The sequence below is a fragment of the Cupressus sempervirens genome, chromosome 11, assembly GCF_028749045.1.
Source record: "Cupressus sempervirens isolate cs-2001-9-10 chromosome 11, ASM2874904v1, whole genome shotgun sequence".
In the NCBI taxonomy this organism is placed as follows: Eukaryota; Viridiplantae; Streptophyta; class Pinopsida; order Cupressales; family Cupressaceae; genus Cupressus; species Cupressus sempervirens.
The window spans coordinates 44,830,204-44,845,272 of NC_143128.1; the positions used below are offsets into that span (position 1 = coordinate 44,830,204).

At 38.4% G+C, this 15,069-nt stretch overlaps 1 protein-coding gene across 1 annotated transcript in view; it reads right to left on the reverse strand.

The window, feature by feature from the left end:
- Positions 1 to 15,069, reverse strand: part of LOC149528170 (rhomboid protein-like protein) — a 143,641-nt gene that overhangs the window by 42,261 nt on the left and 86,311 nt on the right. Inside the window, exon 4 of the mRNA XM_089811973.1 lies at positions 12,847 to 13,013. Within this exon, the coding sequence (XP_089668099.1) occupies positions 12,847 to 13,013 (167 nt within the window). The remainder of the gene's footprint in view (positions 1 to 12,846; positions 13,014 to 15,069) is intronic.

A 15,069-nucleotide genomic window follows, 5' to 3' on the forward strand; every position in this document is an offset into this window, starting at 1 on the left:
CGGAAACAGCAACTATTCATTAAAAAAAAAACATAATAAGCAACCTCAAGCGGCCACAGCAGTGCCAGCCGAGGGAGGAGGATCATCTTTGTCAAGAAAACCCCACGCATCAGTGGGATTGTGGGGCGGGCTGGGAACAATCCAGCCATCATCAGCAACAACAGGATCATTGGCAGTCTCCACATCTTTAACCTCGGGCCACAAAGGAGAAATCGCCAAGGCCAAGCGAGGATACTTTCCAGACTACGCCCGCCGAGGACCAAGAGGAGTCAGGGACCAGCCAGAACCACCATGGGGTGAGGAAGCAAAGCGGCTTATAATCATTTTTTTAAAATGATGTAAACAATTTATGTGAGATAAGTGGACGAGGTCATCTATGGCATTTTAAGATCAATCATCGCAGATATTGTGAAATATTTAATTGTTTTTGAATCTGTGTCCAGTCTGTCTCCCAGCCTTAGGAGTTATAGCGCAATCTAGACTAGTTTAGAATTGAGTATATATATTTGATCTATCACATCTTGATTATTAAATTGTTTATAGTTTATGTGCATGCAACATTATAAAGTTGTAAGTTATAATCTTCACTGTTGTTGACTCTTTTGCCCAAATAAGCTAAAGCTCTGGTCTTTTTATCATTGAAGCATTGGATTTATATTTGAAGTCAGAAAATGTATAACTTCCTTCTTACAAACCTCAAATCCATAGTTAAAAATCTTATACAAAACATTCATTTCAAACTAGCACATAATTCCATATTAATTGAGTTCAAAGACCTTGCCAACTGGAGAATCCAAAGCTTAAATTTGCCATAGAAAGGCCTAGAACCAAGCAGTAGGCGTTTGAGGTGAAGACCTACTCGCCTGGGTGTAGCGAAGCCTAAAGTGCAGGGGAATCAAGGTGATTCTCATTCGTTGGCCAAAACTGATTGCGGAACCCTATTGGAGAATTGGCAAGCTCTTAGATTTCTAATCTATGTTTTTGGGAAACAACAAAATGTAGTGTTGATTGATGAAGAAGATTTGTAAAGATAATGAAATGGAAGAAAGTATTGATAAGTATGACAATTTCAATAAGCACTTAATGAGTTAGACTTTGACCGTATAATGTTGATTTGATCGTTTTACATGAGTTGATTAAGTATTGAGATCATGTATAAGCAAGATATGTTGGTTGACAAAGAAACAGTAAGTTGCACCAAGTTAGTCAGTGAGATTGGTAAACGAAGAATTAATGGTCACCGAGCATTCACAGTAGTCACCGAGTGTATGTTGAGTAAGTGAAGATTGAACACTATGACCCGACCAAGTATAGTTATTGCCAAGCTTAATGTTGACTGAGCGAGTTTAGTGTTAACTAAGCATGGGAAAGAAGAACAATTTCTAGATGAATCAATTGATGGAAGACATTTAATGTAAATATGGATTCATCTATAAGTTTTTAAGTTATGGACAAAGTTTGTTATGAGATCCACGGCTGGAGAAATTCAAAGAAGATCTAATGGTGAAGATTCAATGATCAGATGTGGAGCACAAAGTTCGAGGTCAACACGTGATACCCGAGTGTCTAGATTCAATGTATCCAAGCTGAAGATGATCAGATGGTTGTGATTAAGCAGCAAAACATGGAAGAATCTGATGAAGCAGCAATAACCTGTCTATTTAAGGGATGAACGAGATGTTCATAGTCATTGATCAAGTCATTTGTGAACGAGAAGATAGAAGGTGAAACCAAGCAGAGCAACATTGTGAAATCTAGCAAGTGACGTGCGAAGTTGATGTGTATGTGAGTGGATCAGCTAGAAGGAAGAAAGATGAAGAACAAAAGAGAAAGAATGAACGAAATGGAGATCTGAAACAGCGAAGGTAGTTGCATTACTTATCATATCATTTCACTATTACTCTAGCAATTGCAGCAGAAAATATCTTAACCGAGTGGACTTAACAGTCTTATTTGTAAATCCTTTTAAGGCAACATTCCTTTGATTGTTTGTAAGTCCGTTAGAGCAGGTCACTCAAATGAGGAATGATAAGGTCAAATGAGGACTGACAATGTGCATGTAACCTTTAGCAAAGGTTGGCTCCTAACCGAGCTCATTTCAGAAGAGTGAAAATTTTGGGTTACCGGTCCTAAATGGTTTTTCCCTTAACGGGGTTTCCATGTTAAAATCATTGGGTCAAAATTGTGTGGATGACTGCATTGCATGTTATTTGATGTTTACTGTTTCATGCTGCAACTCGGTATATACCATCAACCTCTAATACTTGGTATATAAGCTAACAGTTTACTGGTAATGATTGAAGTGGATATAATTGTGAATTTATTGAAAAATGTATCAAGGACCGGTGGATAACTGATTCATCCCCCCCCCCCCACTCTCTCAGTTATCTAACAAGTATACCTTCACTTTCAGCTATCTCATATCAGTGTGAATTAAGGGAAAGGCATGAGAGTCATTTTTTCTCTGTATATAGTTGAGATAAGAGAGTTGCACTGATTTAGTAGCCATGGGAAAGGCAGTTCACTATTCTAGGTTATAAACTTTTTCATATATTGTCTCTGATGTTTCTCTTAGAGCTTTTCTTACTAATTCAAATGAGATCAGAAAATTGTAATATGAACTGTTTTGCCACCTTAATAACTGTTATCTTGAGCAACTAAGTCAGCAAGAGATGGTCATAGGCTTGCCATGAGTCGTATCTTTGTGAGCCCTTGGTAAGAACTCTGTAGAAGATTTCTACAAAATCTTGGAGAGCAACACAATCTTCGGAGCTACTTAATGTATCAAGTAAATTTCCCCATCTATACTAAGGCAAAATATGTTCACCTTCATAGCTGATTTTCCTAGATATACATGGGTCTACTTTTTTTTACAGAAATTTGGAGACTTTGACAAGTTTCAAGGCACTAGTTAAGAAACAATCAAGCAATGTCATCAAGATTCTTTGAACTAGTAATGGGGGGAAATATGTCAACAGTTAAGTTTGAAGATCCCCAAGAGAAAGGATAGGTATGTAAAGGACAATTCCTTATACTACCCAATAACAGTGTGGCAGAATCTAAGAGCAGATCCTTGAAAGCGATGATTAGATGTATGATCCACTCCAAAGGTCTTAAACCACAAACTCGGTAGAAGCAATCAACTGTGCTTGTTATATAAAGAAATTTAGAATAGAGTTCCTAAGAAAGCCTGAAAGAGTGCCACTCCTTCGAATCTTATTTGGACGGGGAGGAAACCATCAAATGAGCACTTCAAGGCTTTTAGATCTCCAACTATGGCATAGATACCTCAGCAACATCGCAAGGCTATAGATCCTCAATACAAACCTTAAATCTTTGCAGGTATATCTTGATAGTGAAATGGATAAAGGCTATTCTATCTAACCACACGAGTTATTCATTGAGAGAAGTGATAAGTTTCAAAAGAGTCCTGCTGACTATACACTTGACATTTCTCCATAAAAGGTGAGTTAAATTGATTTCGATGATTCTTCTTCTGGAAACTCTGATCATCGAATGTCATTTCCTGAGGCAAAGTCTTCTTCCAATTTTGACAGTGAGGGTAACAATGGGGATCCAAATTCAATTCTCCACATGCTTTGGAGGATGATATTTTACCACCCGACTTGCCTATTCTCCCGATTTTTGTGTTAGACAAACACTTGATAGTGCAGGCATTTAGGATAGGGAAATCCAACAGATGGTAGACACATAGTTGTACTATCAAATTTGGCCACATTCTTTCTTAGTCATTGCTTCTGATCCATAGACATTTCAAGAGGCATCAAGCATACCTAAGTGTGATGGGGCTATATAGGACAAATATGATTATGTACTCAAAAATCACACTTGGGATTTGACTCCCCCTACAGAAAGAAGGAAGATGGTTCAATGTAAGAGGGTATATCACATCGTTGTTAGGAAGCTCCCTGGTTCTTGAGATGATGTGCATCAACAGAAGAGGGAAATGAGTTTGAGAATAATTAGAGAGGTTGTTGGGAAATAATTAGTAATGTCAACCTCTGATATGAAAGCCCAGGGCTCCCTCCTCTTGTAAGAGTCATTTGGAGTAATAAGGTGTGAGATTTCACACATTCCAACTGGCATTTCACCCACAAGGGATCTCTCTAGAGTATCTTGACCTCGTTTTTATGGTCTCTAATTCCTCTCTGTTTGATTCCTTGTCTTCATGCAAGTTTCATTGTTACTTTCTAATCTAAGAATTTTGTCGTCGGTAGAAATTGTGTAGCAGCCGACAGATCCCTTCGGGAAAGTTCTTGTTATGTAGCCGACAGATAAATAGTTTCTAGCGGACATAATATTTGTGGCCGACGGACTCCTTCAGGAAGGTTCCTCGAAAAGTATTTATACACCCTTCGAAATTATTGTAAAGAATCATTTCAAGCATAATATAATGTACTGGTTGGCATATGCGAATAATAATAAGAAGAGTTCTGTTGTTCGTGTTCGTGTTCACTATCTGTGTGCGTTTCTTAATTAATCTATGCCGTAAACATTTGGCGTCGTTGCCCGATGGACCTAGTACGCAGGCAGGCGGATATGAATTAAATGTCGAATCAGTTGAACAAGAATAAGAATAAGTTGAAGGAAAAGGATGAATTGCACGCAGCATAGGAAAATTTAATTTTGGCACAACAGGCTGAACGCAGACGAAGATTTCAGCAAGTTACCGACGGACACAAAAGCACTGAAAAATTGTTAGAAGAGACTCGACAACGGCTCAATTTGGTGGAAGAAGCAAGGGAGGAGTTTTTGAACCTACATACACCCCGGGAAGAGAATCCTGACGAAAGGAGATCGACTCACACGACTCAAAGTGCCGAAGGAGCATGAGCGTGGAGTGACCTCTTCGTTCGAGATATACTTTCGGAACGAACAACTTCGGTTGACAAAACCTCTTCTTCACCAAACAGCGCAGAAGTCAAAAACAACGCGGAAGTCGAAAACAGTGCAGGTGTTGCAAACAGCGCAGGTGTTGAAAACAGCGCAGAAGCAAAAAACAGCGCGGGTGTAGAAAACAACGCGGGTGTGCAGAACAGCGCAGGTGTTCAAAACAACGCGGGAGCTCAGAACAACGCGGGTGTTCAAAACAACACAGGTACACAACAAAACCCCCAACATACAGTAATAATGGCAGGTCCAAAAGAAAAGTTGCCTAAATTTGATGGTGAAGGAACCGTCGATCCGATTCGACATTATAAAACATGTGAAACGATCTGGAGAGCAAATGGCATAACAGATACGAACGAATGGGTCCGACAGTTTCCAACCACCCTACGGGGTGTTGCGATTGATTGGTTTACTGACACAGTTCCGCAGAAGTTAAACAATTGGGATAATATTAAGAAGGAATTTATTGCGGAATTTCAAATATTGCAAGACGATAATGAAATTGTAGCAAAGATATTCAATACTAAGCAAGGGAAGAATGAAACAGTCCGAGTCTTTGCCAGGAAGTTAAAGGACCTGATCAATAAAATGGAGAATAAGCCGGCTGATGGGCTACAAAAGAGATGGTTCATTGAAGGCCTTTGCTCAAAGCTGCAAAAGAAGATGAAGATCGTGCCACCATCAACATACATTGAAGCGTACAATCGTGCAATGAACCTCGAAAGTGACCAGAAGACAAAGAAGAGGAAGAAGAATAGCTCATCCGATTCAGATACGATGCATCTTCAGGAGAAGATAGCAGCGATGACGAGGGAAGCAACAAGAAGGTCAGTGCCCTCCAGAAGGACATGATTCGGATGATGAAGGAGTTCAAGAACATGAACAAGGAGACTAAGGGCAATGACCTATGGTGTACGAAGTGCAAGAAAGAAGGCCATATGAAGGGATCCTGCCCAAAAGATCAATTTTGTGAGATTTGCCAGATTATGGGACACTCGGTAAAGGAATGCCCTTTCAATTTGAAAACAAGAACACCACAGCAAGTGTTCCTCAGGAGAGAACGGGAACACCAGTACGGACGATGCCACATCGGGAGGATATAGAAATAATCAGCGCGGCCAAAACAACAATAATAATGGCGGGAGGAGTCGAATCCAGTACAATTCCAATGGCCGGCTGATAGTTCAATGCCGCGCATGCAATCTATGGGGTCACTTCGCCCGAAAGTGTACAACGGCAAACACACCGAAGTTGTTATGCAGATGGTGTGGACCTGGCGATCATGACGATGCTAAGTGCCCGAAGTCCGGAGTAAACTTGATTACTATCAGGATGGAGGAAGAAGTTCTGGCAATCACTCGGAAGCAGGCGAAGCTATACCCCGATCCGACGGAGGAAAAGAAGAGACTGGAGGAAGCATGGGCAGAGATCCAGAGAGCAATGCAGGTAGAAATGGCACACCTGAAGGACACGCCTGGTACTTCTGTACGGAACTGCGCAGAATAGAACAATGTACAACAAATATTGCAAGCTGAGATACCCGTCAAGATAAATGATCTGTTGCTCACTATGCCTCAGCTCCGATCGGCACTCACAAACATCGTTCCCGCTGCTAAACTCCCAAGAGAACATGGAAGGGAGCAGGAAAGTGGAGCAAGTACAGCGGACAAAAAGGAGGAGAGTGGCGCAAGTGCAAAAGATCCGATGCTGTTAGCTCTTTCATCCGGACGCTATCCGGCAATTGTTGAAATGGGCATTCTTGGGACTGTGCTAACAGACACGATCGTGGACGGAGGATCCGGTGTCAATGTGTTGCCAGAGGATATTTGGAAAAAGTTGGGACAGCCGACATTGTGGCCACCTACCTTCCCGTTGTTAACAGCAAATCAACATGGAATCAAGCCATTGGGAGTACTCACAGCGCATCCAGTGACGATTGGAACACAACCGTCCTATTGGACTTTTTCGTGATCCCATTCAAGCGGAGAGGATACGATGCTATTTTGGGTCGGAGGTGGTTGATACAAGCCAAGGCAAAACACGATTGGAAGAAAAATACTTTATCACTTGAAAGCAAAGGAAGGAAGTATGTCATTGATCTACACACTTAGATGGTTGGAGAAGAAGCTCTATCGTCGGATTCCGAAGGAGAAAACGATGAGAGGCAGAGTATGGAACCCGATTAGGAGTGAGTCCTACGATTGGAAGGAGATGACGATCTGGATTCAATAAAAGGTCTTTACCACTGGCATATGGAGGATTACGAGCTCTTTCCAAGTTGTAATATGTTAAGGATCGACGAAGGTAAGAAAGAAGGAAATGAATGTCCGAAGGAACACAGAGAAGCTGAAGAAGGAAATGAAGGTCCGAAGGAACACAGAGAAGTTGAAGAAAGAAATGAATGTCCGAAGGAACATAGAGAAGCCGAAGAAGGAAATGAATTTCCGAAGGAACATAGACAAGCCGAAGAAGGAAAGGCAGGTATGACTGAAGCTGAAGGAAAGAACATATAGTACGAACCCAAAAGAAGGAAAGATTCTACTGTACGACTGCATAGGAAGAAATTATTACGTCGAACCACAGATATAGCAGAAAGATACCGGCAACAAGGAAGAGACATGATACAGTCTGCACAGGCAACAAAGAGGAAGGGTTCAATAAAAGTTGTAGCAGTACAAAGTGAATGTGTTACTGACGGACAGAAGGGGCAGCTGACGGAGTCCATAGTAGCGAGCTTCGGGAACAAACTGGGCGATATGGAGATGATACAGAACAGACGTAATAGGTTTCAGCCCGGACAGTGGGTATTGAAGTACGACGGCCAGAATGAGATCAAGCCGGGCAAGTTCAAAGTTAAGTGGGTCAGGCCGTATCAAATCCGGGAAGTAGGGGACAATGGAGCAATAAAATTATAGACTTTGGATGTACAGGAAGTGCCTCAGGCGGCGAATGGCTCAAAGCTAAAGGTATACCACGGCCGGAAGACTTCTGCATCAGAGAATGGCCTTCGAGCGACCCCTTCGTTGTTGTAGACCGACGATGATGACGGGCAAAGGGAAAACTGACTTTGCTATTCATAAATTATTAAAAAAAAAAAAATTTAAAAAAAACTAAAAAAATTTTAAAATAATAATAATAAAATAAAAGAAAAAAAAATTGAAAAAAGGCACCGCATGGATTCTTAATCTGCTCACCGTACAGTTTTGGAGTTGGTGTACAGTTTTTAATATTTGAAAGTAGTGTAAAGTTTTTATTTGAAGTTGGTGTACGGTTTTTAAGCTTTTGGAGTTGAAGTACGATTTTTAGAGGCAGAGTACCGTTTTTGAAGGCTACTTACTGGAGCACCGTACGGATTTTTAACACCCTCACTGTACGGAATTTGTTGTTTGCTTTCTGTATGACATACAGATTCTGAAGGTAAGACAAAGTAGCGTACGAAAATTCCAATGAAGATGCAATGTACGGTTTTGGCTACGGTACGATATTTGGGAGGACAGACATTGTACGGTTTTTTAGAGTCACCGTACGGATTTCCAAAGTCAAGAATTCTAATGAGGTCCACCATACGGCTTTTAAGCTTGTGCTCTGTGCAGCTTTCTAAATCACACAAGGATGTTATAAAAGTCTATTTGCCCTATGGATTTTGCAGAGCACATCAAATACAAACTTGGCGAATGGACTTTCCTGACGTACGATTCGCTAGCTGTTTTTGCACCATACGGATTTCAATAAGTAGCGTACGGATTTTTTAAAGGCTTGGATTTTGTATCGTACGGATTTTAGGCTTTTGAGGATTGGGATACGGATTTTGGGTGTGGGCTGAAGCATTGAAGCCGTATGGATTTCGATTGCAGTTTAATAGGATTTCATTATATGCTTGAAATATTGTTGCTGAACGGATTTTGCCTTGTGGGGTTTGAGTTTTGCATAAAATGTTGCACGGGTTTTTATGGTGTATGGATTACACAGGTCTAGGCGTACGACTTCTGCAGGATATGACATTCAGATTTAGTAACATTTGAGGATATTGCATAAGGAAGGAGTCGATATGGTGGAGGATGTATGGTGTAGCTGTACATTGGTAGCACAGAAGGGTGACAGGAGGTTTTCTAAAATTTAAAAAAAAAAAAAAAACGTCAACAAATCAAGAATGCTCAGAATGAGTATCAGATGATGTCATAGGGAAGGGGAAGCACTAGTGATTGCCAAAAAGAGTGTGGGATTAGGAGAAATTGCAGAAATAGTGTGTTCCACGAAGTTTCGTGTGGGTTTCGGAGTGCTAATTTGGCGCTGCCCCTCGACCCCGCCAGGGGCGTTGCCCCCTAGACCCCCAGTCGTTGTGGATATCAATCATGGGAGTTTGACCAGTTGAGCAGACTTGGAGTTGCTGCAGGCATGTAGTGTCTGTGTACCAGAGGCACTAAGAGTAGGTGTTGGTCGTGAGGCTATCTTGGTGGATGCATAGAGAGCTTGGGAGGAGCTGATCATCCAGTTGGAGGCAATGCAGCGACACTTGGCTCAGGGTACCGAGGAGTTGGAAGCAAAAAAAGCAGCACAGGTGGCTATCAAGGTCAACTTGAGGAGTCAGTATTGTGTTAGCAAAGGCTATAGATGCAACGGGATGAATGTGAAAGTGATGTGGCAAATCAATATTGTTGTATTAGTTGTTTGAGTTTTGTTCTGTAGTCGTCAGGAGACGACTTTTCTTTTTGGGGGGGATGATGTCGTCGGTAGAAATTGTGTATCAGCCGACGGGTTGGCATATGCGAATAATAATAAGAAGAGTTATGCTATTCCTGTTCATGTTCACTATCTGTGTGCGTTTCTTAATTAATCTATGCCGTAAACAAATTTAATACGTGGTTGATGAGCTAGTTGAGGAATCTTTGATGGTTTATGGATCAAATATTAGCATTGCTTCTAGTTCTCCCACATAAGTTTATTGGTATGCTTCTACACCCACAGAAAGATAACATACAGTTTACATGAAGTTTGGTGATGCACAGCTGCTTGAAGCCTCTTGCAACATCTAGACCCTAGCTAAAAGTTCCATTGTGAGTAAAAAGGAAAAATATGCACCACCTATGAAATCTGTTGCTTATTCAATAAAGACATTACATGTATTTTTATAAAATATTTATTATATTGTGTGGTCATCCATAAGATACTGAAATAGACCTAAATCGCCATGAAACAAAAATAATTAGCAAACAAGAAATAGGGGCCAAGGGAAGCCCTTTTCCATTCGTCCTCCTCTTTATACAAGAGGATTAGTATTTACGTTAGCTACCAGGTTCTGCTATTTATGTCTAGGTCCTTGTGCTAGTACAGTTCAGGTATGGTTCTTCCTAGGTTACCCAAGCACCTAGGAAGTATCCAAGGCTGGTAGGTCTGTTTGTGTATGTAATTCTGATCATCAGCATACTCTTTGTATCAGCTTTAGATAGCATCTTGCAACAGCTTGGTTCTATTATTCAAGTAAGAATTCCTCTATGCAATGCCCTCAGTCTATGACAGTAGTGAACAGCCTTCTACTTCAATTCATTTCAAGTAAGGGGATCGATTCTTTTATATTTGTAGATCTAACTATATTACTGTTGATAGATTTGTAACAGTCAGCCCTCATAGTTCAGGTTTTTATAGCATTCTACTTCACCAATTTTGTCTATTTTTCCTTCAAAGTTTCAAGACTAAGACGCCAATTTTTTTATAGTTGACAGTTCAAACATTTTAGACTTACCCATTGTTATGTTTGCATTTCTTCAGTGCCTTACAGTAACATGTACTAATCTAAAACCCCTTTACATCATTACCTCTCTCTTAAGCCCCAGAGATCCAAAAAGATGAAAATTAAAGTTCCAGAAACTGAAGTTAAAAATGAAGACAAAATGCATAATCGATGCCATGTACATATTTGCAATGCCAAGTGTAACATATTTGAAGGTGCCAAAGTTGAGTCTCTTAATCTACCTATCAAAAAGTCTATCCACTAATTCTGCAGTGATGTGTCGTAGTTGGGAATTATATATGACCATATCAACAAGAAAATGCAAAACTAAAACATGCTATTAAGATGCTCATTTATTTTTGGGCCACAATGCACCTTACATTCTCAATTTCAGTGTTTTCAGAAGCAAATATGTGATTCATAGGGACACGATTATTCTGTGTGATAAAGTACAAGTGTAAAATTTGGACATAAAAATGACTTCTATCAAACACCACATTTTGCTTCCCTAAGAATAGTTTTTTTTTCTATATTTACTTCTGTAAATATCTCAGTTGCCAATTTGGGTACACGGTGTTTTTTTTTTACCAAAACTATACCAAAAACCCATTCAGTCCTTATAGACCTTCCAAATATATTCAACCTACCCATTGCACTCGAAAATACGGGTTCAGGTTCATCTGTATATGTGTATGTATGTATGTAAGGATGAACCCGGACCCCTACCAAAGGGAAAAAATAATTCACACCCATGCACCCAAACTAGAACCCAAATTGGCAACTTAGGTATTTACACAGGTAAAAATAGAATAAAACTTAGGTATTGGCAACATGGGTCAATGAGTTTGACTCAAAAATCACACAGTTAAATCCCAAAGGGAAAAAATAATTCACACCCATGCACCCAAACTAGAACCCAAATTGGCAACTTAGGTATTTACACAGGTAAAAATAGAATAAAACTTAGGTATTGGCAACATGGGTCAATGAGTTTGACTCAAAAATCACACAGTTAAATCCTGATAGCAATATCACAGAATAAAAATTATTCTCAGGGAAGCGAAATATAGCATTTGTACTTTAAAACACACAGAATAGTTGTGTCCATATCAATCACATATTTGCTTCTGACAACACTGAAATTTAGAATTTAAGATGCATTGTGGCCCAAAAAATAAATGAGCATCTCAATAACATGTTTGAGTTTTGCATTTTCCTGTTGATGTGATCATATATTATTCCCAACTATGACACATCACTGCAGAATTAATGGATAAACTTTTTGATAAGTGGATTAACATACTCAACTTTGGCACCTTGAATATGTTACACTTGGCATTGCAAATATGTACATGGCATCAATTATGTATTTTATCTTTCATTTATAACTTCAGTTTCTGGAACCTCTTTTTTTTCATCTTTATGGGTCTCTGGGGGCTTTTTGGCATCAGGATATCTTCAGGTTTTTATAACATTCTACTTCATCAATTTTGTCTATTTTTCCTTCAAAGTTTCAAGACTAAGATGCCAAATTTTTTATAGTTGACAGTTCAAACATTTCAGACTTACCCCATTGTTATGTTTGCATTTCGTCAATGCCTTGCAGTAACATATACTAATCTAAAACCCTTTTACACTAGTACCTCTCTATTAAGCTGAATGTACATTTTGAGTCCCACTAGTATACTTTTCACCCATTCGTGGACACTGCAAAGATTAATTATTTCTTCACCAGAGCTTCTAAGAAAAACAAAATGGATGCAAGGTCATTAATAATGCAATCCATTCATCCATTTTCATTGGCTGTTGCATATTTGAGCAAAAGCTTGATTCCAAAAAATCCTCAAAGCACAGCTACTATTTCACAGTTTGAGAATAATACTGACATCACGATACTCAAAAAACACTCTTGAAAGACAAAAGCATATATTAAAAGATTTCTTGTCAGACTAGCAAATCATAGTTCAATACTGTAATTTATCTACTTGATTTCTCATATATTAAAAGAACGAAAAAAATACTTCCAAGCCCAACACAATAGAAGGTAATGTTGCAGTTGCATTAAATATATACTCCCGAGTCCAACAAAAATTTTAAGCTAAGCATGTGCTCTCATATCATAAATTATTCAATTACAACAGGAAATGCTATATACTTTATTTTGAACATAGTTTACATATATTGAATTACAGAATCTCAGTACTTACAGAAAACTCTCCATCCGTGTAATGTAATACAAAAAGATGGTGGTGACGAACACACTGATTGAGGTGAAAATATTCACAACAATAATGAATTTGAAAAACTCTCTTGAACCCCATATTGGTTCCAGTAATTTTCCACTAAAAAGCAGGCCAATTATGCTAAGCACCAACTGCAAAAGACAAAAAAAATTGTTAAGAAATTGATCTAATACAAGGATTACATGTTAAAAATTAAAGAAATTATAAACTGCAAGAAGGAATGTACGATCCCATAAATTACATTTCTTATGTAGAAGCTTTATGTGGGAAGAGGGCATGAGGGAGATAGGAAAAATCCTAGGATACTGATTCGTAGCAGGAGAGAATGGAGGCGGAAGCGAAGGCAGACAGGCACGCGGAGGCGAGGCAATGCCCTTCGGATGTCATTTTGATGCCATCCGCAAGCATCCAGATGCCTGTGAATGGCATCTAGATGGCATCCACAGGGCATCTAGACGCCTCTACAAACGTCTGAATATTAAACAAAAATAAATGCCTTTTTGACTTATATTTCAATTTAAACATGTGCAATTTAGGCTTATAAAATCATATTTGTTTTTGCCAAACCCTAAAACGGCCCTAATAGAGGCCTTCCAAACATTCAATCATCATTTTGTTTGCAGATGGGTTTGCTCTTCTCATTTGGCTTCCATTTTGGCATTTTGAAGGCAACTTGATTATTTTCGAAGAGGAACGATCGAAGGGCAAGAGTTGGCTTCCACAAGTTCATTAAAACACTAAGAGATAAGCATTTTATCCCATTCTTGTGTGTTTCAATGAATTTTTTAGAGATTTTGATGAATTTCTTCAAGTTTGTGAAGAACATTTTCAAGTTTTTTCAATAGTTTTTTTAAAGAAATTGAGAAACAAGTTTAGGTATCTATTTGAATGGTTTTGTATCATTTTTTTACTTGTGTGCTTGATGTTCATAGCTTTTTTATTGATTTAAATTTATTTAATTACTTATTATAGAAAGAAACTACATTGTATTGTGCAAGAATGGCTGCCACCGGTAGTCAGAGTTCAGTGGGAGGACAAGGTCAGAGTGCACTGGTAGGGCAAGGAGGGGATATTTTCAAAATTGATTTACGGTCTCCTCTTTGGAGACAAACAACAAGAATATCACAGGTTGCAAGTGGTGGTTCCTATATTTGGAGTTGTCATTATTGTCAAAGTAACAAAAGGAAAGTCTTTTGATAGCTCTTATTCTTTGATAAAACTTCATTTCATGGCCCCTGCTGGTAAAGGTTTTGGAAAGTGCAAAGATGCAGACGGGAAGGGGCTGTTTGATGCATAGACAGCTTTGTTTGTAAAAGAACAAGAGGCCGTTGATCATTTGGTTAAAAGATCTAAAAAGAGTTAGTATCAACCTCCTTCCTCAAAAAATGTTAAGGCTTCCCGGGTTTTCCAAATATGTTGTAAACTTGTAATAGCACTTGTAGAATTTTTTGTGTGTTTCAAGTTACTATTCTAATGAATACATATGCGAGATAAAGAGGCACGTCTCTTATAGAGATAGGTCTATATTATCTCACATTAGTTATTGTGATAGCACAAATAATATTTTCTCAATGTATTAAAATTGTTTTATATCAATCTTGTGTGTGTGTGTGTGTGTATGATAGATCTCATAAATATAGCATAAATATATATTATATATACTCTTAACATTAGTTAAGTATTCCATATATAATATTTGTCCTAAATTATTTATATATCTCATATATATAATTTAATTTATTCGACAAAATTATAAAATTAATACTCCCTCTTAATGAAGAAGGATAAAACACACATATATTACACCATTGGTAATATTTGTTGAATTTATTAAGATTGTTGCACATGTACTAAGCACTGCCATTATATGCGGTATGTGTTTTTCAAATACAACATCCTCTCATATTTATATTGAGCATAGGTCATGAATAGACATGTCCCTTCTTGGGACATGTCTATTCGATAATTAGATAATTAATAATATTATATATATATATATAAACTTCTCTTATATAACAATAACCTTATATCTCAAATATATATATATATATATATATATATATATATATATATATATATATATATCTTATAAAATTATATATATAGGTCTATCTAACTAAAGCTATTAAACATCAAGACTCCCTCTTAGCTAGGGAGGATAAACACAAGACAAATATTACACCATTG